The 25,579-nt window shown below is 41.0% G+C and overlaps 1 protein-coding gene across 2 annotated transcripts in view; it reads left to right on the top strand.

Annotated features, from left to right (window-relative positions):
* The window catches only part of GRIN3A (glutamate ionotropic receptor NMDA type subunit 3A), a 161,096-nt gene that overhangs the window by 97,758 nt on the left and 37,759 nt on the right, over nucleotides 1-25,579 (top strand). For both annotated transcript variants that reach the window (XM_045840920.1, XM_045840919.1), the window contains 3 exons: nucleotides 7,762-7,907; nucleotides 12,081-12,196; nucleotides 21,085-21,236. In XM_045840920.1, coding sequence (XP_045696876.1) covers nucleotides 7,762-7,907; nucleotides 12,081-12,196; nucleotides 21,085-21,236 — 414 coding nt within the window. The remainder of the gene's footprint in view (nucleotides 1-7,761; nucleotides 7,908-12,080; nucleotides 12,197-21,084; nucleotides 21,237-25,579) is intronic.

Raw genomic sequence — 25,579 nt, 5'->3', positions numbered from 1 at the left:
ATAGTTGTGAGTTTGTTGTCATTTTACTATTCATATTTCTGATATTCTTCTTTTTCTTAAATAAATTGCTTTAACATTTCATATAATAAGGGCTTAGTGATGATGAACTTCTTTAACTTGACCTTATCTGGGAAGCACTTTATCTGCCCTTCCATTCTAAATGATAGTTTTGCTGGATAGAGTAATTTTGGATGTAGGTCCTTGCCTTTCATGACTCCAAATACTTCTTTCCAGCCCCTTCTTGCCTGCAAGGTCTCTTTTGAGAAATCAGCTGATAGTCTTATGGGAACTCCTTTGTAGATAACTTTCTCTTTTTCTCTTGCTGCTTTTAAGATTCTCTCCTTATCTTTCATCTTAGATAACATAATTATGATGTGCCATGGTGTGTGCTTCCTTGGGTCCAACTTTTTTGGGACTCTGAGCTTCCTGGACTTCCTGGAAATCTATTTCCTTTGCCGTATTAGGGAAGTTCTCCTTCATTATATTTTCAAATAAGTTTTCAACTTTGTGCTCTTACTCTTCTCAATCTGGCACCCCTCTGATTTGGATGTTGGAAGGTTTAAAGTTGTCCCAGAGGTTCCTCAACCTGTCCTCATTTTTTTGAATTCATACAAGAATGAAGATACAACTTCATTCTGTTCTGGTTGAATGTTTATTTTTTCCTTCTGCTCCAAATAATTGACTTGTGACTCCATTTTCTTCCCTTCCTGTTGGTTCTCTTTATTTCACTTTTCATAGCCTTCACTTTTTCCTCTATTTTGATTCTATTTCTGTGAGCATCCTGATTACCAGTACTTTGAACTGTGCGTCTCATAGGTTGGCTATCTCTTCATCATTTAGTTGTGTTTTTTCTGGAGTTTTGATCTGTTCTTTCATTTGGGCCATATTTTGTTGTCTTAGCATGCCTGTTAAGTAGTAAGGGGCAGAGCCTTAGGTATTCACCAGGGTGGGGCAACCCACGTAGCTGCACTGTGGTGCTGTATATAGGGGAGTGGTCCAAGAGGGAACAATGCCGCTTACTCAGCTCTCAGCTGACCTTCAATCACTTCCCCCTCTACCCACAAGGAAATTAGGCCCTTCTGGTGCTGATTCCTAGGTGGGCGGTTTTGTGCAAATTCTAGGACCCTATGGGTCTCTCCAATGAACTCTCCAGTGAGGCTGGGAGTTTCTCCCGCTGCTGCCTCAACCTCCACAGGTTTTTCCAGTCAGAGGTTTTATTTTCCCTGCACTAGAACCCTGGGTTGCAAGGTCTGTCTGGTTCCCCAGTTGTCCCTCCTGGTTTATCCACACACAAATGTGGGACTGCCTGCTCTGCTGGCCACTGCCTTGCCATGCATCCTCTCCACCCTGGCTGCCTGTCTCCACCCCTCCTACCAGTCTAGTGAATGTTTCCTCTTTAACCCCTTGGTTGTCGGACTTCCCTACAGTTTGATTTTCTGGCAGTTCTGGTAATTTTCTGGTTTTAAATTTGTTGTTGTCCTTCTTTTGGTTGTACAAGGAAGCAAAGTGTATCTACCTATGCCTCCATCTTGGCCAAAAGTGGGATTTTTGAACAGAGAGGAGAATTTGAAATAATGGGACTTAAGGAAATAATTAGATCAATATTGTCTATTCTAGGGGCTGGCCAACATTTTCTGTTTGGATCAGATAATAAATATTTTAGACATTGTGAAACCATATAGTTTCTTACCCACCTACTCAACTCTACTGTTCTGTGAACATCCTGATCACCAGTGCTTTGAACTGTGCATCTCATAGGTTGGCTATCTCTTCATCATAGTTGTGTTTTTTCTGGACCTTTGATCTGTTCTTTCATTTGGGCCATATTTTGTTGTCTCAGCATGCCCATTAAGTAGTAAGGGCAGTAAGTAGTAGTGTAAAAGCAGCCATAAACAGCATGTAAGTGAATGGGCATGACTGTGTGCCAATAAAACTTAATTTACAAAAACAGGTAGCAGGCTGGATTTGGCCCATGGGGCATACTTTGCTGAGCCTTGGCCTATACGAGGGATTTGGTACGAGGACTCCAGTTGTCTGAACAACCTGGGCCAAAGCTCACACAACTCAAACATGATGTCAAAGGATGTGCTGACGTGAGATTAGCTGACCTAACAGACAGGATGTCAGACTATAATAAAGAGAGAGGCAATAAAAAGCTTAAATTTAAATGATGAACCTAGCTTCTATAGAAGAAAATAAGAATAACATGGAAAAAAGAATTACAACATAAATAACTCTGTAATTCACATTGAAAACTGGGTAGAGATCAGAAACATTACTTCCATACTTGTTTTTCTATATTCTAAGGTAGCAATGTTCAGCTGGTATACTGTGGCACACTGGTGTGCCACAAGAATTTTTAAAACATGCCATACCTAACCATTTAGTCAGGGGCACTGACTGCTTTTCCCTTAGATTTTCAAACAAAAAGAAATGACAAGGGCCAACACAACAATAGCCATCCATTGTGAATGAATCAAAATTATACCTATTTTTTATTAGACCAGCAAAAAGTATATTGTTTGGTATGCTGCAGGATTTTAGTAATTAGTCTATGTGTGCCATAAGATGAAATTTGAAAATCACTCTTCTAAGGTTCAAAGCCTGAGTGATAACTTAGTGCACACACATTTCTGTCTGCTGGGGACCATCCTAGTGTTCCTGTGGTTCCCGCGTAATTATCAATAGTGCCCCCTTTTAAAGAAGTGTCCTCACTTGCAATATACATTCAATGGCCACACCGATGCTAACCAAAATGACTTTGAAATTGTAGTGCAGACAGGTATATATATTTTTAAGTTATCATGAGAACTTGGACAACACATGTCTGTAAAGGCAGAAGGTAGAGCCAGGGAAGGGTCAGACAGAGTCAGAGTCATGTCTTCATGTATCACTTTCTGCTGGTCTTAAACAATATCCCTGAATCTCAGCTCTTCATGTGTAATAATAAATAAAATTAGCACTCTTGTTAGATTTTAACATATTAGCATATAGTAAATATTTGAAAATATTACCTGTTATTTCATTATTGCTACTGTTATTGTTATAGATTCAAATATTTGAATATATTCAAGTAGATTGGAACACAAAATTATCCTTCATGTACATAAGATATGCCTCAAGAGGCATTCCTTATCACTGGAGACTTTCAAGCAGAGGCTTAAGAGGCACTTCATGGAGATGTTTTAAATAAAGCCCTTCTACTCAGTCTGGTCCATGAACCAAGGTATCAGCATCAACTGGGCACTAGTTAGAAATGCATTCTCAGGCTCCAACCTAACCCTCATGAAACAGAATCTACATTTTGAGGGGACTACAGGTGGTGTATTTATCTTTGCTATAAAGGACCTAGGCATCAGTGGACAATTTGAGCAGGTGACTTTTAAAGTGCTTCCAAACTCTGACCCCATCCCATATTATAGAGTCCATAGGTTCTAAATGAATCCCATCGGGCAAGCTAAGAATGGCCCCTTCCACCTACTTTCAGAAGACATTGTCCCAGGTCCAGTGCTACATTCCATTTATTATTTAAGTATCAATCTCAGATAAATACAGATGTAGACCTTAAATGAATGCATTCAAGATTAGGATTTTTTCCTAATCTTGAATGCATCACAAAGCATCACAGTTACCATCTAAAGCATCACAGTTACCTTAGACATACAAGCTTAGCTTGATTATTTCTTAAGTTTGCTTTTATTTTGTTTTGAGCCATTTCTCTGCTGTCTTTTAAATGTTTATCTGACTATTCCCTGTGTAGGTGCTCTGGGTAAAGTTCAGTATTCCATTAATACTGAACAATTCACACACAAATAGATAGTTTAACCACACATATTTCCCCAAGGCCTGAAGAGGCTGATGCAAACATAAACAGACTTGGAAGAGCCAGTGAAATATTTAGCTCAGGTTTTAAAGAAATTCTTTTCTCTCTGGGACTTCCTGGTGATAGCTATAATCCAGCTCAAATGCTTTCGCTCCTTATGTACTTTTATCCCCCGTCCTCGATTCAGGCTTTCTGATGTCCCTGGCTGTTTGACTTACACACCACATGGGCACACTCAGGACAGGCTGTGTTAGTCCTTGGGGTGGCATCATTCACTTCTTTGATTCCTTTTCTGCTTCTATTACTGTGTGACTGCTGGGTGGCCCATTGTTTTTTTCCATTAGAAGCTCACACAGAAATAAAAAGGACATGTGGTTTTGAATGAATTAAGTTAAGAATTAAAGGGAATTAAAGGGAAAATTAATTTTTAAGGGAACAGACAGAATGAGGTGTGACAAAAGTATTAAACTGGTAATGTGTCTACCTAAGAGCATTCTGTGTTAATAGCGATAACTTATTAAACCAATATTTCTCAAGCATCTACTATGTGCTGAGCAGTGTATTTGTTGCGTAGTGATGATGATGACGATGATGACCATAATAGCAGCTGTATGTTCAGGACTTACGACCACACAAATGAGGTAGGCAGGGGCTCTGCCCTCATGGAAACTCACAAGCTAGCAGGAAGAGCAGACGTTGAACAAATATTGATAATTGCAAGTGTTATCAGTACTGTGTGAAATTGCAGGGTACAATGGGAGTCAGCTCACAGTTCTCTGAGGAGCGACTTTAAGAATTAACTACATGAAGATTATGGGAAGAGCTCTGATCAATTAAAAACATATACATTGGAAGAACTGATAGAACTGGCTAAAGATTAGAGGATCCCAGGGAGAGTGGGGAAGATAAGAAGGCAGGAGCAAGATGGTTCTGAACCTTAGGCCACATGAAGAATGCTTCAATTTCATTCCAAGAGCAGTGGGGAGCCATTGATGGGTGTTAAGCAAGTGAGGGGCATGGTCATATTTGGGCTCTAACAAGATTGCTCTGACTGGGTCAGAGGGGAAGAGAAGCAATGCACAGGAGCAGAAATGATGGTGGTGTCGACCAGAGAGGTGGCAGCATTGCAAAACATCTCCAAATTAGAGCAGGTCCCTATGAGCCTAAAAAAATGCTTTCTCTCGTGGAGTTAGGTTATTCATCTTAATCCTTAAAGAACTTTCCATTCTCAAAACCTCAGAACTGCTTCCTTCCCAGACATTAGAGCCATGTGAGGCAGATGTGGGAACCCATGAGCAAAGGCATCTGAAAGGCACCCATAGGAAGAGGGCCAGTCCTGCACTGGAATTCTGAGCCAGTGCCTGCTGGCTCGCAACTCCAGCCGGTGTCTGGGGGGGGACTGATGTACTGATACACTCAGCAGGGAAGACAGCCCCAGAGTTTGCCTAGAAACAATTGTAGACTGTGAAAGTATTGTCACAGCATAATGTGAGAAAATGGACTTTGAAAAGGAATGACTTTCATATCTGAGACAAAAAATATTTAATCACTGAACTAAAACCCTTTTATCTGAAAAGGAGGGTTCATTTCAAAAGCTTTAGGTGTAAGCTATGTTTTTAGCCCCATTTGTACTAAGTGAGATGACAAATCTTTCACTTCCTCTGGGTTCAAAGAATAGTTATCGGTCAGTTACTCATCAAGCATTTTATCGAGCAACTACATGATGAAAGTCATTGGAATGCAAGTTAGTTCAATAGTTTACAATGAACTTCCAGTCCACTGAAGAAGCTGAAAGTCTCGATATTAAACTATTACACAATTAAATGTAAAAAGTGCTGCTGTGTTAAGTTTTATGAAAGAAAAGTGCGTGCGATGAGGGCTCTGTGTAAGGGTGATCTGGCACAGACCACAGGTCAGGGAAGGGATGACCCAGCTGAGGGCAGAAGGATGAATGAAAGTTCAGTGGGTAAAGAGAGGATGAAAGAACAGTGTAAAAGCCATTCAATGAACATGTTTAGAGCACCTGTCAGATACCAAGCGTCCACAATAGGAACCCGAGGTACCTGTGATAAACGAATGAATGAAATATCGTGAACAACCAGCTGGTGAGTTCCTATGTGGCAATAATTGCAGGCATTTACCTTTGTGGCCCCAGTAACTCTGACAGCTGCATGCACTTAAGCCCTCAATGAATTTTGAATAAATGAGTGAGTGATTTATTTTGCTTGTTGTAAAATAAAGTTTTTTCCTACTTAAATCATAAAGCATGTGTCTGTAGACAATGTAAACATAAATAAGCACACCCGTATTCACCACCAGTGGGACAGACATTGCTGGCATCTTGACACATTTTCCTCCAAGTGCGTGGGTGTCTCCAGATGTGACGCATGTGGGGGATCACAGCATTTATAATAATAATGCATCTTTGATTTCGACCATACCCTACAAAAGCTTCCTATTTATTTGTCATGGGAGCATTCATCGTGTTTTGTTCAATGTGTTTCATTGACATACTTATGTATTGCATAACATTTTACAAATGTGTCATATAATTTAACCATTGCCACATTGCTAGACACTTGTGTGTGTCAACACTAATTCATCGTCCAATGTGAGTTATTTGTTACCATATTCAGTGAGTTCTGAACACTTTTGGCTTGTAAACCACTTGAAAACCTAATTATTAAAAAAAAAACACCTCTCTGCTATCTCCCCCATAGAGGAAAATTACCAACACATGTTTACATTAAATGTTGCCTACAGTTTTAGGAACTTTATAAATTCCATGAAGCCCATCCATGGATTCCGGTCCCCAGGGCTTCAGAACCAAGGATATCAAATATCTTAACATGAAGCAGAACCAAAACTGTGAAAACTTTACCATAACAATTGTGGAGAAGCATCATCTCAAAAATGCTGCTAATTACAGGGTATTCTACTATTTTCGTGATATGGTCCAACCCCAGTTCATTCTTATATTTGAAATAACCTGTCTAGTTTCCACATTAACACTTGTGTGTACCTTTCAAGGATAATGATGTTTCATGTGCTCTGTCTCGACCGTCCTAGTGGCAGAAGCCCCTGCAGGACGCCCAGTGCACAGGTCCCCACTGGGAGGTCTCGCCCTTGGAGAACTAGGATATTACTGGGTCTGTTCCCATTCCCCTTCTCCTTTGTTGCTCCTAATTGTCTTACATACTATTCCATTTGAGCAAATATACAGCATGACTCAGCATTGGAAAATACTTAAAGGAAAGATCATTTCTTAGTAACACCAAAAATAAATTCTACAGACTTAACATATAATACAATAAGTCCTTACCTAATTCATTGATAGGTTTTTGGAACTGTGGCAAAACGTTAACAAAAATCAGTTTTACCATAGGTTAATTGATATAGACAAGAGTTAAGTTCCTATGGCATCTCATGAAAAGGTATGAACAAAATATTATTTGAGGATCTGTTGTACAGCATAAAGACAGATAAACATAAAAGAGATATAGTCATTGCTTTGGGTCAGGTATATTTCAGTCTCAGGATGCAAAGTTTTAAGTTGGACTTTGTCTCATTCTAACCAAGAAGGAGCACAATCTTTCATTCATTACCTTAAGCATATATTATGTCTGATATGCAATTTATAATAATGAGATTGACTCTACACCCCAATTTATACAGCTTCTAAAGAATTGTGATGAGTTCTCAACAGAAAGCAGAAAATTGTTCTGTTTTCTGTTTCTTTGCTTCTGAAAGACAGAACAATTACTGATGTGAAAGCTAGGATAGGAAAGAGCATCTCCCTATGTCTGCACATTGCTATGTGCATATTTATTCCTGCATGTGGCATAAAATTCCACATTACTAGATTTTTAAAGAGTGATGGAAGAAGAAAATTCTAAGACTAATTTATATTAAAGACATTTCTTTTTCTCCCTCATTAGCTCCATCATCCGTCCCAAGGCTTCCGCTTTGGAACTGTCCGGGAAAGCAGTGCTGAAGATTACGTGAGGCAAAGCTTCCCAGAGATGCATGAGTACATGAGAAGGTATAATGTACCAGCCACCCCCAATGGAGTGGAGTTTCTGAAGTGAGTGTCAACCTCTTGGGTCCAAAAAGTTCTCTCTGATTCAGTGTTTGTTGTTTCTCTTTTTAATGACAGCTAAATATACCCACTGTGTGTTCAGTAATACCTCACAATGTGTAGGATCCAGTATGGAATAGTGGGCATTTACTTCTGTGACCTAAATTACTAGTTACCTGCATAGTGCCAACTTGGCAATAGACTTGCTCTAAGTGCCAGTGGGGTCATTAGAGTAGCAGATGGTGGGGGAAATAAATGTTGGCTTGACTTTACTTGAGAAAACAATGGTGCAGAAATGATCAAATACTCAGGGAATGTGGCCAGAGCATAAAGTGTCCCAAAGCAACCCTTTCTTCCTTCACAGTGAATTTCTAAGCCAGTGGACTGTCTCCTCTTTTCACAAAGAAGTGGAAGTTTTCTTAGAGATCTCCTGTAGAAAGGAAATGAGATAAAAAGCAATGATCCCATGCCTGTATCCTTCTCATCAGAGTTTATGAGAAGCAGCCCTGGCTGAGGTGGCTCAGTGGACTGAGCACTAGCCTGTGAACCAAGGGGTCACTGGTTTGGTTCCCAATCAGGGTACATGCCTGGGTTGTGGATCAGGTCCCTAGAAGGGGCACATGAGGGGCAACCACACATTGGTGCATCTCTCCGTCTCAAAAAAAAAAAAAAGGAAAAAAATGTATTTATGAGAAGTACTCCTATCTCCATGGCAGGATATTGGAGGTTATAATTCATTGAGACAGAATGCAAAGGAGGGTGGTTCATCTATGGATCTGCTCACCTGGTTGGCCTGAGAAAAGGGAAGGACAGATTCCTGACAAGCACCCAGCATAAGAATGAGCAGTCCTCTCCCTCCTGCCTACTGGTCCCAGGACAATGACATACATTCAAACCTTCAGACTTGTGCAGATTCAGGAAACTGGTGTCTCTGTGGTCGCCCACAGTAATCTTCCCAATGAACAGCAGAATCTGCCAGCCCAAATTCTTTGAGACAAAAGGAAAAGTAAATAGCTTCATAGGACAGAATGGCTAGTTCTGTGTTTCTCAAAAGCTCTATCTAGTAACAGGCCCCTAAAACAATCTTATGGACTTATAACTAGAGTTAGAGAGGAAGACTTGTGCTCTCAGATTTGCAAAGTTACATAGGGCGCTCAAATACTGCGAAATGGCACTTTTAATTTTGCAAAAACACTAAAGCATTAGAGTCCCTCTCAGACACAGAGTTTAGTGCTCCTGGCCTCCATGCTCCTCCTGTATTCTCTTCTTCAGGCAAACACATGGCTGAGAGAGACAGGAAGATGTCAGGAAGATAGCAGTGGCTCCCAGCGAGGTAGCAATGGCTGACATACCAGGTTCTTCTGTAAGAAAGGGGTGCAAAGGGCCACTCTGCTCTGCCCAGCTCCACTCACCCCAGGATATTCATTATTCTGGGAGCTTCACCTAAGAAGGCCCCAGTGGGCAGAGTTGACCCCACTCAAGCCTGGAGAGAAGAAATTGTTAGAAAAGTGGGTGCAGATGAAAAATTCCAGAGGCATGGAAGAAGCAACTTGTTCATGGTGAGACAGCTAATAAGTGGAGACTCAGGACTAGAATCAAGTCTCTAGAATCCATCCATTGCTGTAGGCTGGTCTAGGAGCCATAACAGAAGAGCAGGTCCTAGATATTCAAAGAATAGTCCGTGTTCCAGTAACATCCATGTTCTAGTTAGCACCTGGGAGATGTGAGAAATGTAGAATGTAGGACCCATCCCAGAATCTGCATTTCAACAAGCTTCCTAGGTGATTCACTAATCGAGGTGAAATTGGAATACAGGCAGAGCTTACCATAAATGTCCTCTCCCATCTAATATCTGGGCTCCTCTCTCCACTTTTGACCTAGTCACTGACTAAGCTCTTAACCACCACTCTGAGCAACCACAGTCTTCATGTTACCCCCCTGATATCCCAACACCTTCACCTACAGGGCACAACCCTGGAGTGCTCTATACATGAAAGGTTCCTGTGTTAAACCTGTCCCTTCCTGCTCCTATCCAAATTTCCCTGGGCTTAGTCCTACTTACTTAGGGCCCTGCCTTCTGAGATGATGCTTTGTTTTTTTTTAAAAGTCCCATTAAATTATTAATTTATTTTAGTATGTTTATGTATGACTGTGTTGTGCATTTTATTTATTATGAAATTACCTCTCAAAAAGAGCCCAAGTCAATCATGGGAGAAACAACTGCAGGCTCTGCCAACTGTAAGGATGATTCAGCCTGTCTAGAGGCTATTTATACCTGGATCTCACCCATCTTCACCGGTGACTCAGGGCCCCAGGGGAGTCTGTGAGCTGCCCTGTGCAGTCTGAAATCAGGCATAGTTATTTAAGGATACTACTGACAATGGACCTCAGGAATTACTTGTTAGAAAAATTGAACCCCAATTTTTTCTATTGTTATTGCAACTACAAATATTTGCAAAGTATGGTAACCATTTGTAAATGGTAACTTGTCGCTGTGTAGCTCCCAAGGTACATTCTGCTACTAAAGCAGTAAAACTTTGATTGGAGAAACATGTTTCAGTTCAATTTTGATTTTATTGCCAAGATTCCATTAAGGTTCCTCATCATCAGCTCCTATGAGACAATTCACATCCCCAACCCTTTCTGAAGCTTCCCACAGCTGTGGAACTAGGAGGTATTCTGTCATTTTGCTTAAAGTTAAACATAGACCTCAGTGTAACTTAAATCCAGTACTGCATGGAAAGGAGGATGTATTGTGAATTGGCAATTTTACTTCCTGAATGAGATGGAGGAAGCAATGTTCATTGGCACCAAGAAAAGAACTTGACCTACTTAAAATGGGTTCGTGTGTGCCCCAACGTCATCCATGTCTTTGCCCCCTACACATCCTGCCCCATGATGAATTGTAGAGGTGTCTAGGGGTGTCTTTTTCTTTTAGATTTTGATGGGCCCTGGCCATATTCTCCTCTATATTAGATTCCAATAGCCTGATTTTTGGCTCTAAGTGAGGAATGACTGAGCCCAGATAGGATGGAGAAGGGATGTTTTCTTTGACAAGCTGTTTGGATAACCCCGAGGGTCAGAAAGTCTTTTTTAATTGGATGTATGTCCTGCAGCCATCCAAAAAAGGACTTGAGGTGACTGAAAACAACAGTCATTACATATACCTTAAACAACTCTCTTTGAAACTCCTCCTTCCCAGCCCCCCTTTGTAAGTGGGAGCTCAGCTGGTGCCTAGGCATAGCCATCCTCTGGACTGTCTCTGTGCCTGTGTCAAGAAATAGGGAGAACTCATGAAGGATGTATAAGGCATCTGTTAGCATCTTAAATTAAGCCCAGCCCACAACCAATTCACTGATACAGTCCAGGGACAACTTCTTAAATGACTCTTGCCAGAACTTCCTCCTGGGATGGGAGTGAGACATGAAGCTATGGAGATAAATTAATAAAACAGATTACTAAGACCTGCGACAGATGTTTCCCCTTGGATTTATTGAATGCTTGCCTATGGACTTTAAAGAGACCTTAACTCCCTTTCCCCCCCAAAGTACTAGCTCTCTTATTTGCATTTCCTTACATCTACTCCTAAATCTGAAATAATGCCTGATCTCTGAAGAACATGATAGTGATCATGACAGAAAAAAATAAGAAAGAATCTCCAAAAGCTGATGCACGAGCCCACCTAGCTCCAGCACTTACTAGCTATGTAACCTGGATCAAGTTACTTCAAGTATCTGAGCCTCAATCTCTTCATCTGTGAAAATGGGATACTACAACCTACCTCATGGTCATTCCAAGTGGCAATGTGTGGAAAATAATAAATACAGTGCCTAGCACCAAAAAAAAAAAAGGCCCTTCGGTTAATGTAAGAGAAATGAACCTTCCCATTCAATTCAGAGTCTCCCTGGCTTTGTTGTTGGATTTGGAAGTAATGAAGGAACTGGTAGGCAAACCCATGGGAAAGAGGTCATGCTGTCCTACAACAGTGGCTGTGTCTCCTGGTCTGCTCTCTACAGGTCGGTGAGATGTCAACAAGGCAGAGTCAGCAGCTAGCTTGTGCTGCCCTGAGTGTCCAGGTTTCTGTCCCCTAAACAAAGCCAGCCATCAGCCTTAGCACTTCCTGTCCACTGATGAATCTTTTTTCTTTTTTTGCCTTTCTTCTCTTGGTCTTAAATATAGGAATGATCCAGTGAAACTAGATGCCTTCATTATGGACAAAGCCCTTCTGGATTATGAAGTGTCAATAGATGCTGACTGCAAACTTCTTACCGTGGGAAAGCCATTTGCCATAGAAGGTATTAATCAGTCACTCTTAATTCACTTTTACTCACGATGTGCTCGTTTTGCCAACCTAGCAAGTCACAAATGCCAAAGTCAGAGGCAAAATGCTATTCATCTTCCCTTGTTTTCATTTTCAATGCATAAGCACTTAGCTATTAAGTTGCTGAAGTTAGGAATTTATTTTTCACCTACTCCACAAACATTTATTTACCCAACTGTTAGGGGAAAAAAAACAACAAAAATATTGTTACCCAAATGATGTCACTTCAGATGTCTGGGAATAGTAGTATAGTGTAATAAATGGGGAGTTCAATTTTAAATTTAAATCTATATTTTCTAATGGCCAATTCCTGTAATGAATCTGATACAAAAACACAAAAGCTGGAACAATTGGATTTTACAACTGGAAGGACCCCGATGTTGATCTAATCTAATTTACTCGCTTTAAACACAGGGAAGCCTGGAGACATCACATCACTTTTTCGTAATCACACAATTAGATGATAATACTGGAATTAGAATCCAAATCCCTGGTTCTTAATAAATGTATTTCCACTAGTTGGAACGTAAGTAGAAAAAATCTAATTCTATAGCTTAGTAACCTTTAAGAGTCCTAAACAAAACTTGTTGGGACCTTAGGTTTGCCTTTCTCCCCACTGGCAGCAAATTTTTGCTTCCAACTTAATCAACCGATAAATCAAACTTCAGGACCAGAGAACGATTGCTTTGTCGGTAGCTTCTTTCACTCTGGACAACAGCTGATATATAGAGCTAGTAGTGTGAACCAGCAAATTTCCTATTTTCCAATCCCCAGCTTCCCTTCTCTGACAGTGTGTGCTAGCTCTCTAGACAGTGATGCTCACTTCTCAGCAAACACTTGACTTGAAACAATCCCACAGGGGCGCCTAAGCCCTGTGTGTTAACTAGTGTCGCAAGACTATTCTGAGTCCAATTTCCCAACCACGGCTGGCCTCTGTCTACCCTAAACACATCAGCAAATTTTGTACTTAAGTCTTTGCCTCTGTGATGAATGACAATATAATAGCTGATGCCATTTCTTCATGCCTTCTCCTAAGAGAAATCAATCTCTTCTCCAGGCAAAGTGACCTCTGCCTGAACCAAGGATAGAATTCAGGAAGAAAGAAATTAAGTGGTAGTGGTCTTCTATTAAGACTACAGTCTGAGATAGTAAAGTCACAAAAAGAAAAGAAGCTTGAAAACCAAAGAACATTCATTATATACCCCATTTTGATGTAACAATGGAAAATTCCATTTTTTGTGGCATCTGGAGATGTAGAAGGGATGTTATATTTTTTTCTGTCCTAGATTCACTGGGTAATTGAGGTCCCTTCTGCCATCAGCAGCTACTAAACAATGAATCATTGGTTGCAGGCATAAGAATGAGGGACTCTGCTTTCCACCTTTGTCTTCGGGGGGCAACCCTATCTTGTCAAAAGGCAGTGGAGATGGCTTGTTTGCTTCTGCTGGCTCTCAGTGCCAGATGCCAGATAATTAACTTCCCACTGGCTTCCTGTTTACATTTCCATCTGTGTGCCTGAGACTTCGTGTCTTGCAGTTCTCATCATCCCCAGACACCACGTTGTTTTCAAAGAGGATGAGCACAAAAATGGCCCATGAAGGGTTCTCCCTGCAAAACAGCAGAAAGACTATAGATTTGAACAGAGACAACATTCTCATCATTGTTGGTTTATTCTAAAATAAATAAATAGATAAATAAATAAATAACCACTATCACTGATTTATTCTCGGTGAGCTGCAAATCAGAAAATTTAATTCATCACTGCCCCAGCAACAAGATCATGCCCTAAAAAGAGAACTTGGTAAAAGACAAAGGGAGGTCACTTATAAGTTGTAAACAATGGGATGAAGATACTAGGAAAGTCTTGATTGCTGCTTTTTAAAAAGGCATGTTAATTTATAGATTTCTAAGGAATCTTTCTCTCCTGATAAAATTTTTAAAAACATTACATGCTGTCCTTTAACATTTAGGTTTCTGGAACTTGTGAAAATGTGGGCCTTATTATTACTTAATTAGACCTTATAAGCATAGAAATATCATTAAAGCAATTTATGAAAAATTCTTACCTGTTTCATATGTCTGATTCCTTTCACAGGACCTAGTAAAATTCTAGGCATATAACAGTTATGTGATAAATGATGTATTACCCATTACATAACTCATTAGATTAGATTTGAAGTAAGTACTTAATTCACTTACAAATGCAGTCATCAAAAGCATCCAGATGGTCTGCATATACGTTTCCCAGTGCTTAAATGACTTTGGGAGGGAAACATTTAGGAGGGAAACATTGATTCCTTCATACTCAGTGCACATTCACTGTAGATAGTACTTAGCACAGCAAACTAAAATATTAAAAATTTAAGAGCATATGGAAAACCTTTGGTCATATAAAGTACTGTATACACCATGGACACAAAGACATATTGCATGCTCTGAAGGGAAAAAAGAAAGTGTTGAGATAAATGAATACATGTCCCAGATTTATGCACTGGAGTTAGCTGACAGTAAAGGTCAAACGAGAAAAAAGTAATGGAACTGCATAGTAATGATTTGTGACCTTTCTGCCACAGACCGCTGTTTGTTTTGAGTTTGTTCTTTTATATGCTTCCCGCTAATTATTTAATACAGTGCTTGGAGCCCCGGCTGTGAAGCCGGAGTGCTTGGGTTAGAACAGAGTTGCTATTATTAACTGTGTGTCATTGGGCAAGTCATTTAACCTGTTCTTCAGGTTCCTCGCCTGCAGTCATATCTCTATGAGAGTTGGTGTAAAGGTTAAACAAAATAATGCATGTAAAGCATGTACAAGCACACAGTAAGTGCCCCCAAAATTAGTGTTCAGTATATTGAATTAATAGATTGAGATCAATTCACTATAAAATTATCCCAGGATAGATAGCCTTCATATACCTCAGCTTCTCCCGCATACTTCTCTTTCCACTTTGTTGTGCTGGGGATAAAGGAAACCCACTTGTAATGTTTCCTTTATAGCTGGGGCTACTACAACATGTTCTCAACCATTGCCCCAGAGTAGCTAGATATGATATTCCAAGGATAGACTGTGAAGCTGAATTAGTCTTTCTTCCTGGAGCCTTTTTTGAGGCTGAGATCTTATTTTCAAAATATCTATTTTCCAACCACATTTCAGGAAGTTCTCTTAGTCTATGGACTTCTGACTATACATTTCCTAGCCAAAATATATTTCCACAACTCTCAGTTGAATAAAGCTGATTGATCCATGGGGAAAAGATAGGGATTCTATTCTGTTGTAAAAATTGTTCTCTTGGGCTATTAAGCTATATCCAATTTCCAGGGTGCCTGATGCCTTCATCTGTAGAGTTGAAGAATTCCATTTTTGCTTCATCCGTCAACCACAAAATAGTCAACCTCGTCTTTATTGCAAAGCCATGTTTCTAATGATAATGAAAGCAACTCAGGCTGCTAAGTTGGGCCAGCAATTTTAAAACAAACATTCTTTGACCAATGAACACAATCAAATTTGAAAAGCAACTGATAAAGGATAGAAATGAAACCTTCAAGGTTTTACTTTCTTTTTAATCCTCACCCAAGGATGTGTTTATTGATTGAGAGAGAGCAGGGGGAAGATCAATGTGAAAGAGAAACATCAATCGGTTGCCTACTCTAAGCATCCCAACAAGGGATCAAACCCACAACCTAGGCATGTACCCTAACTGGGAATTGAACTTGCAACCTTTTGGTAGACGGGTCTATGTTCCAACAAACAGAGCCATCCAGCCAGAGCAAGGTTTTACTATTTTATGTTTCTGAGTAAAATAAAATTTTGTGTCTTTTAACAAAATACCTCTTCTCATTGCCACATAACGTTTTTCTTATTTCTCCCCTTATTTCACATACATAGTTTGCATTAATTAGCTAATAATTATTATTAATGCTAAAAATCATTAAAATGTCAATGCTCAATATATGCATTAAAATAGAAAGTTAAAAAGGATAGTAATGTATTTTTAGCAGTCACTTGCAACTGAACCTTGACATGATGGAGGGGAGTGATTTAATATTTATTATTTCCTATGTAGCAATTTTTTATAAATGTCTCTGTAACTTCAACATAGCTTTTCCTCTGGGGCAATTTTTATACTTTTGTTGTAGTGCCAAAATTCTATTCTTAGAAATTATAGATTTATTATAAGTGTTAATTTTAGATTTTAAAAATTTCTTATCATGTATTTTTGTCTCATCCGCCCAAAATACCATCATAAGAATCAATCCAAGATGTCTTCCCTCATCCTCTCATCTGGTAGCAATCTGTCATCCCCCTGAACTCTACAGAGTCTTATCCACCCTCCTCACTGCATCCTAGTCATTAAATTTTACCTTTGTTGAATGTACGCCTCACCTATCTTTTTTCCCAAGAAAAGTCCTGTAACTTCTCTGCATGTGGTGCAGTTCTGTGTGTGTGCCTCATCTCCCCATGCGACGCGGAGCTCCTCATGGACACACTCAGGGTCTGAGTTCACTTGGCAACCTCCATAGACTTGGCCGAGTGCCTGGTACAGAGTGAGCAGTCAATGCATGTTTGTAGAATTAACGACTAGGTGCATAGCAGTGCAACAAATGCTTATCAAGTGAAAACTAAAAACAGTTCTGTCATTATTACACTAATGTGGGCTGGTATAATTTAAGAGGAGTTGTAGGAGGAATAATACATTTAGGGAGCATCCTTGCTAGTTAATCTCCTCACATATGTATGTATGATAAACCTGCATACACACACACACATATATACCAATTAGGGCTATACTTATGCTGTATTCACACAACTTAATGAAAAGTTTATAAATAAAAATCTGCTCTTGATAATATAGATTTTTGCCTGCTGTTGGAAACAAACCACCAGCTTTGGTAACTGGATTTTTACTGAGCTGCCTCTTTTGGGGGGATTACATCAGTATGACGTAGTGATATGGCCTGCACTGGAGGGACAGAAGTAAGTCAGGTATTCCCTTGATTTAACCACATGCTCTAGTACATACAGTGGGCAAAGCACTGGTTTTGGATTCAAACAGACGTACTCCCAAATGCTGGTTTTGCCAACCACGAGCTGTGTGACCTTGGGTATTTTACTTATCCAGTCTTTAATACTTGAGTAATACATATTCTGCATGGGTTTATTGTTGGGAACCGCCCTGACTGGTATCAGAAGCTGAAACCCCCGCCTAGCTAAGGCTAAGGGAACGCCCTTGGAACCGTGAGCCAGCAAGGAGACAAAAGCTTATCTCCCTGGCAGGAATGCTGCTTCTGCTGCTGAACCCCAAAAAGCTTGGTCGGTTAGCCAAAGACGGGTAAGATTCCCCATGGGGGGAACGACCCAAGCCAGGCACGATCACTTTTGGGAGGCCCCCCAAAAGAAGGACTTGGGGGGGGGGCTGCAGCAAAAGGGGGGGTGATGGACCCTCACTCCTCGGCTTTGACAAATTCTGAGTTGTCAGCGTCCGGAAGAAAATCTCCTTATCTCTCGGTGGCCTTAGTTCCCGCGCTCCACCTAAGCCTGAAACAATGACAGGGTAGTACAGCTCGGTACTGGGAAGTGCGGATTTCCCGGGGAGATCAGGCCTAAGAAAGAACATGTAAATTACTGTGAAACCTTCTTTGTTTGGAATGCTCTCAGTTGAATGAGAAGGGTCTTAGGAGGAAGCTAGTTTGTTCCTCAGCCTTACAGCTCTTTGACCCCCCAACTCAATAGACGGGCAGAGTTCTTTGTTTTCTATAGTTCCTTACTTCCCCTGGTGAGTGCTGTACTTTACCTGAATTATTATGCAGGATGAGCCTAATAAAAGCAGGTATGGACGGTGGATCGGCGCGCTCCCCACTAGGGGGGGTGGCCATTCTGTCCCTACTTCCCCACAGAAACTAGTTTGTCTCTGTGCATGTTGTTATTTCTTGCGTGTTTATTGTCGAGCCATCCACAGCGTTCCGTGGTCACTGCTAGCCGGTGACCCACGCGCAACAGTTTATAAAGAAATTAAACACATGTGGAATGGTGTATGGCACACAGTAGGGCTCAGTATGTTGTGGTTCTTATTGTTAGAATCCCAGAGTGATTCAACTGAACCATATGCCACACTTGAAAACACAATCTTCACCTAGTACATGATCTACGAAATGGGGTAAGGTTTGTAAAAACTTTATTATAGAGTAGGACTTGGTATATTTTAAGCCTCCGATAAATATTAGACGTTGTTGCTGTTGCTGTCGTTGTTAAAAACTATTGCCTCAGGGGCTAAATATTACTATGTTTTTATAATATTTTTATAATACAATAGTTCATAATGTATTATTAAAAATACAATAGTATTCAGCAAGCCTGGCCTAATTATCTTTTTTTAAGATTTTATTTATTTATTTATTTTTAGAGAGAGGGGAAGGGAAGGAGCAAGAGAGGGAGAGAAACATCAATGTCTGTTTGTTTGTCTTTTGCACTCCCCCTGCTAGGGACCTGACCCTCAACCCAGGCACATGCCCTGACTAGGAATTGAACCAGGTACCCTTTGGTTCACTGGCCAGCACTCAATCCACTGATCCACACCAGCCAAGGTTTGACCTAATTATCTTGACCATAAACCCACTTCCACCAGAGTTCCAAGTTCTCCTTCTGTATGTTCTTATATGCCCCAGTTCTTCATCCTCATGGCACTTACCTCATTTGTAATGAAATAATCATTATTTAGTGCATTGTTTAATGTCTGTCTCCCTAAGAGAGACAAATAGCACACCACAACAGCAAGGACCACACCTGCCTTGTTCCCTGCTAAATCCCCACCACTCAGTACTGTGCCTATTCACTCAATATATTTGTTGAGTGCACAAATGAGTGAATGAATGCATGAGTGAATCAGTTAGTCAGGGAATATTATCAAACATGTGCCTAAGATTGTGTCTGGCATATACAGAAGTACTGAATAAATGTAGATGCGACTGAACTGTCAATAGCATACATTATAAGAAATGTTTCTAAAGAAAACCTCTTACTTATACTCATTACAAAAAATGTTATTTAATGATAACATCAGCAGAAGAACAGGCTGCCCATGTAAAGCCTTTTATTGTCAGCCTTGCCTTTCAATCCAAAACTAGTAGGCACAAAACAGGCCCTCAAAATAACTTTTTGTGTGGAAAATTCTAAGCACGCACTTGACATTTTTCATCATTTCCTTGACTTGCCATTGTTAAGGGACAAACAAAATTATCAGGGAAAAGAAAACATACAGCTCTTTAAAACTCAAGCATTTTTCTGCATTATTTATGTCTTTTATTGGTTATGCACACATACCAGGCCTCATCTTTTTTTAAAGGAGGGTTTGTGTAATTTATGTATCTTCAATAAAAAAGGAAGAAAGCTAATTTCCTTGGAAATAAATTATAAGATACAATAATTAGAACATGTATTTGTCACCAGTAAACATCTCTGGATTCGAGACAGCCTTTTAGGAAGTAACTATATTTTTAATTTATCTTCCTCAATCACCTTGAGGGCAAAACATCTTTTTCTTGACTCTGCTATCCAATAGCTAAAGATAAAATGCAGGTAATTAGCTCCTTCACATGGCTCATCAGAGAGATTAACAGTGCGGTAACAGTTTGGAAAGCAAATAAAGCCACACAGAGTGGGGATATAGGGTTCAAGCTGATTAATAAAACTGACAACAAATTACATCCACCTTTCTGTTCCTCCCTCGTCATTCCCCCTGATTCCCTTCCCTTCATTAACTACCATCCTGCACTCCTGGTTTATCATTTCCTTGCTTTTTTTTCCAAATATATTTCAATCACTTACACATGAATTCCTAAAGACATATTGTTTTGTTTTGAATGCCTTTACACTTACACAATGGATCCATGCTGTAATCGTCTGGGACTGACCTTTTTCACCCCATATCTTACTGCTGAGAGTCATCTGTATTATTCCATGTAGTTCTAGTTCACATGTTTCACACCATATAATATTCCAATTGTGTAAATATTCCACAATTTATTTACCCACGCTCTTGTCAAAGAAGATTTGAGTTGTTCCCAGTTTTTGTTACTATGAAAGGTGACTCTAAGAACATGCTCGTGCCTGTCTCCTGGTGGGCTCGTGGAAGAATTCTTTGGGAATATACTAAAAATTATTGGTCTTAGACTATGTAAGTGTTCAACTATACAAAAAGAAATATATAGTTGAAACAGCGAATGGTTTTCCAAAGTGTTTATATCAGTTTGCACGACCACAAGCAATCGGCAAGCAATCTTATTGATCTGTATCTTCTCTAACACTTGGTATTATCAGATTTATTTTTTAACAATTGAAGTTTGTTGTTATAAATTTTTATTGGTATTTTAGTTCTCATGCTATAGTATAGGTTTATGTGGTCTTATTATTTAAAAATAAATAAAATAAAAGTAAAAGAGGGCCATGCATGACCAGTGATGAGAGTATGTCACAAGCCAAAGATGATGATTATAACCTGCTTGCGTGCACCTAAGGCCTAGAGGAAGGGTTCTAGGAGAGATGGATAGGGAATCCTAGCCCTGGCAGAGACCTCAAGGATGGTTTCTAAGAAATACGTTGAAAGGAGGCACAGAAGCCCGTGGAAAACAATGTACCACCTGCACACTATGCCAGCCCATTCCTCTCCTTTCCAGACTCATCGCAGCCACTCAGAGAGGCAGCAGATCTAAAGGAAGCATACCTTGGATATCTTTGAGTCCTTTGAAGGCAAGACAGTGACAGTTCACCACACTCTTGTTACCAGGCTGGGTGGCAATATCACATGAGTGTAGTGGCAACCTGTTAGGAACCTCTCAGGTGAAAAGCTCATCTGAGATTGTGTTTTCTCCTAGGATACGGCATTGGGCTCCCACCCAACTCTCTGCTGACCTCCAATATATCCGAGCTAATCAGTCAATACAAATCTCACGGCTTTATGGACGTGCTGCATGACAAGTGGTACAAGGTGGTTCCCTGTGGCAAGAGAAGCTTTGCTGTCACCGAGGTAAGGGAAAACTGCGGATGACATTAGTGCTTTGTATAGCATTACCGTGAAGACTAGATTTTTTAAAAAACTGGAAACAACCAATTCCCTTTTGTAGACGTGAAACTAATACCCAGAGATCCTAAGGGATTTGACCAAGGCATACAAATAATCAGAACCCGCTTCTTTCTATTGCAATGCTCTGCCTTTATGATGTAATTACAAAGAAACCTGCAAAGTGAGCCAGAAATTGGATGATTAGTTAGGAGACTAAAGGGTGTAACAAGAGCCACAAGAGCTCAGGCACTTCAAAGAGAAGCCAAATAAACCAGTACAAGGTCAGCCTGACATTTAAAAGGAAAAAAAAAAATCTAAAGTCAACAATAATGGCTTCAAATAGCCTGTGTTTGCCAACAATCCCCAAACACGTATTTCAACACTGACTCTTCTCCTGAGTTCCTGGGCCATATATCGAGTTTCCTGTTTGCATCCCCACTTGAATACCCTACAGGCATCTCACATTTAACTTGTCAAAAACTGAACCCTTGATCTTCTCTCCTAAATGTGCTCTTCCTCTTGTGCCTCACGTCTTTGTAATGGTACCTGTTACTCATTCCAGAAACTGGCAGCGATCCTTAATGTCTCCCATGCCTAGCCCTCTACATCCATCAACAAGCCATATCTTTTCTTTTCTTTCTGTAAACTCTGTCTCAAATATGCCCAGTTATTGCCATCTCCGTAGTCATCACTTTAGCCCAAGCCATTATCCCTCACCTGGACCACTGTTTAAGTCTCCTCACTGACATCTCTGTTTTCATCCCTGCCTTTGTTCAATTTGTTCTCTGCATGGTAGATCACTCTTCTGCCTGGAAGCCTGCAGCGGCCTCCCATGTTCATTAGGGAACAGTCTGAAATACCGAACACAGTTTACGGTGCCCTGTGGGATGTGACCCTGCCTAATTCTTCAGCCTTGTCTCCTCCTGCTTTCTCCTGGACCGTGACAGCCCCTCCGCAACAGTCATTTTAGACAGCGATTCCCAGGTGGCTTCCTTGCCATGGGGTCTCTGCGCACGGTGTTGCTTCCTCCTCCTTAAATACCCTTCCCCTGACACTTACCCAGCTAATCCCTTCTCATTATAAACTCCCACCTGAAACCTCCCTTCTTCAGAGCCTGCCATTATTCCTGATCCAATCCGAATCACATCTCCCTTTAAAATCTTACAGCTCACATTCTTTTATAGCACTTATAATTTATGAACTTTACTATTTGTTAACATATATTTAATCAGATTATTATTTGTTAGTGTATTTCTCCTTCATTAGACTGTAGTGGGCACTCAGTAAGTAACTGTGGAATAAATGAACCAGAGAAACCGAGCAACATATCTGAGTAGCTGGGAAGCAAAAGGTAAGAACATAAAGCCAGTGTGATATTGGTAGTGTACTGGGTTGAATAACGTCCCCCCAAAGTTAATGTCTACCCAGAACTCCAGAATGTGACCTGCTTTGGAAATACAGTCTTTTCAGAGGCAGTGATTTAAGATGAGATGAGGCTGTGCTGGATTAGGGAGGGCCCTAAATCCGGTGGCTGGTGTCCTACAAGAAGCCATGTGTAGAGGCACACAGGGAAGAAGTGCGTGTGAAGACACAGCCAGAGGCTGGAGTGCCTCATCTATAAGCCTAGAAAGGCTAAGGCTTGGCAGCCGCCACCAAAAGCTAAAACAGAAGCTGAAAGACAAACATGCAATGAATTCTTCCACGGAGTCTTCAGAACCCACTGTGCTGATACCATGATTTCAGGCTTTTGGCTTTCTGACATGTGAGAGAAACTTTCTGTTGTTTTAAGACACCCAAATTGTGGTCATTCATTTCAGCACCTCTAGAACCCTAATACAGATAGATGATTGGTAGATAGATAGATAAACAGGTAGACAGATAAATAGATTTTAAGTGTATTTTGCCTAAATCAGAAATCAAAACCTATAAAAGAAGAGCAAAGGACTACAACTAGAACCTGAGGGAAGCCAGTCGATGCCCTGAGAATTAAATTGACCTCCAATGTTCTGGGCAGCCATGGCAAAAAATAGACTATAAGATGGGTTGGAAAGATTTTTAAACAGAAGAAGAGAGGGAATTAGTTTGGTTTTAGTACTAAATTCTAAAATAATTCTGTTTTGGAAAAATGATACTAAATAACAGAATTGGCAATGTTTGCAAAATGCAAAAATATTTCTCTAGCTAATTCTTGTATTGATGATTCATAGAAGCTGCAAGCATGATGTTAGATGTGATTCAGTGAAAGCCTTTTGGGAGGCACTACATGGCTAATGCAGATCCTCTGCTTCTCTGTGACTTACCTAACTGTTGCGTGTGGGTCACCGGCCAGCAGTGACCATGGAACGCTGTGGATGGCTCGACAATAAACACGCGAGAAAAAACAACACATGCACAGAGACAAACTAGTTTCTGTGGGGAAGTAGGGACAGAATGGCCACCCCCCCTAGTGGGGAGCGCGCTGATTTACCGTCCATACCTGCTTTTATTAGGCTCATTTTGCATAATAACTCAGGTAACGTACAATACTCATTAGGGGAAGTAAGGAATATAGAAAACAAAGAACTCTGCCCGTCTATTGAGTTGGGGGTCAAAGAGCTGTAAGGCTGAGGAACAAACTAGCTTCCTCCTAAGACCCTCCTCATTCAACTGAGAGCATTCTTGAACAAAGAAGGTTTCACAGTAATTTACATGTTCTTTCTTAGGCCTGATCACCCCGGGAAATCCGCACTTCCCAGTACCGAGCTGTACTTCCCCGTCATTGTTTCAGGCTTAGGTGGAGCACGGGAACTAAGGCCACTGAGAGATAAGGAGATTTTCTTTCGGACGCTGAGAACTCAGACTTTGTCAAAGCCGAGGAGTGAGGGTCCATCACCCCCTTTTGCTGCAGCCCCCCAAGTCCTTCTTTTGGGGGGCCTCCCAAAGTGATCGTGCCTGGCTTGGGTTGTTCCCCCCGTGGGGAATCTTACCCGTCTTTGGCTAACCGACCAAGCTTTTTGGGGTTCAGCAGCAGAAACAGCGTTCCTGCCAGGAAGATAAGCTTTTGTCTCCTTGCCGGCTTACGGTTCCAAGGGCATTCCCTTAGCCTTAGCTAGGCGGGGGTTTCAGCTTCTGATACCAGTCAGGGCGGTTCCCAACACCCAACCCGCTTCAGAGCACTTAGACCACCTGTAAGAATGGATTTGTCTTCTCCAATAGCATTTATCAAGCACTCGGTATGGTGCCAGATACTGTTCTAAACACTTTGCACAGTCACACTGTTGCCAAACAAAACAAACAAACAAAGAAAATGAAGGGTCAGCTCCCTCTCAGCACTAAAGCCAAACTCATGAAGCAGATGCTGGAGTAAAAGAAAAGAGGTTTTATTCAGGTGCTGCATGATTCTCAGGGAGAATGGCAGACTCTTGTCTCAAACCCAACTCCTCACCAAGACCAAGACAAAAGCCAGGGTCCAGAGTTCCTTCTCCCATTAAAGTAAGTTCTTTGAAGCCCACAGGTGGCTGCTAAGGAGTCTATATTCCCCATCCAGGTAGTGTGGCTTGTTCCCAGCTGTTGCTCATTTCAGGTTCCCTCCTGGAGCCTGTGTGTGAAGCCCAGTCCTCGGCCATGCAGCTGCCAGGGCTGCAAGGTCATGTACCCCTGGGAGAGAGCACATGCACGCACGGGCAAATGTATCACCAGGTCAGAGAGAGAGAGAGAGAAGAGAGAGAGAGAGATTCCCTCCTGGAGGCCATGGGCCACATGGCCCATGGAGAGAACAGGAGAGTTTGTTTGCCTTGCAAGTGCAGGTCAAGAGCCAGCATGTCACGAGCAAGAGAGAGCCACCCTTTTTTTTGTTCCCCTGGGATTATATTAGCTTGGGTGTGGGATGGACCAGGTGCTTTCTCAAAATGACCAACTTCCCAAACTTTCGCATGCTTTGGGTGGGTCCACCTTTCAACCAATTCCTTCTTTCCCCGGGCTAGACTGACACCCTTTTTTGTCCAGCACCTCCTCTGGGCCATTTTGACTTCTGTGGTGCATGTGCCTGCCTTCCCCTGGTATTCCCTTCAATCTGGTACCAAAAGAGGAGGAGAAAGGCTTTTTCCTCTATCCAAATATCTTGCTAGCCTTTCAGGTGCTCAGTGTAAGAACCTCCCCCTGCTGCCAACCTGGCTGATGGAGGCAACTCCCATGGCACTCCAGAGAGGCTGTCTGCCAGGAGCAAAACCTCTGTTCTCCAATGTCTTGGTTCTCAAACAATTTGATTCTTGACTAAGTTGTTCATGAAAAAAAATGTCTCAGTTATCTAACAAAACTTCAGGGTCTTG

This window comes from Phyllostomus hastatus, unplaced genomic scaffold (genome assembly GCF_019186645.2).
Source record: "Phyllostomus hastatus isolate PE091 unplaced genomic scaffold, TTU_PhHast_1.1 phas_contig_34, whole genome shotgun sequence".
Classification (NCBI taxonomy): domain Eukaryota; kingdom Metazoa; phylum Chordata; class Mammalia; order Chiroptera; family Phyllostomidae; genus Phyllostomus; species Phyllostomus hastatus.
The sequence above is the reverse complement of the archived record's forward strand: the minus strand, read 5'-3'. Positions and strand labels throughout refer to the sequence as shown.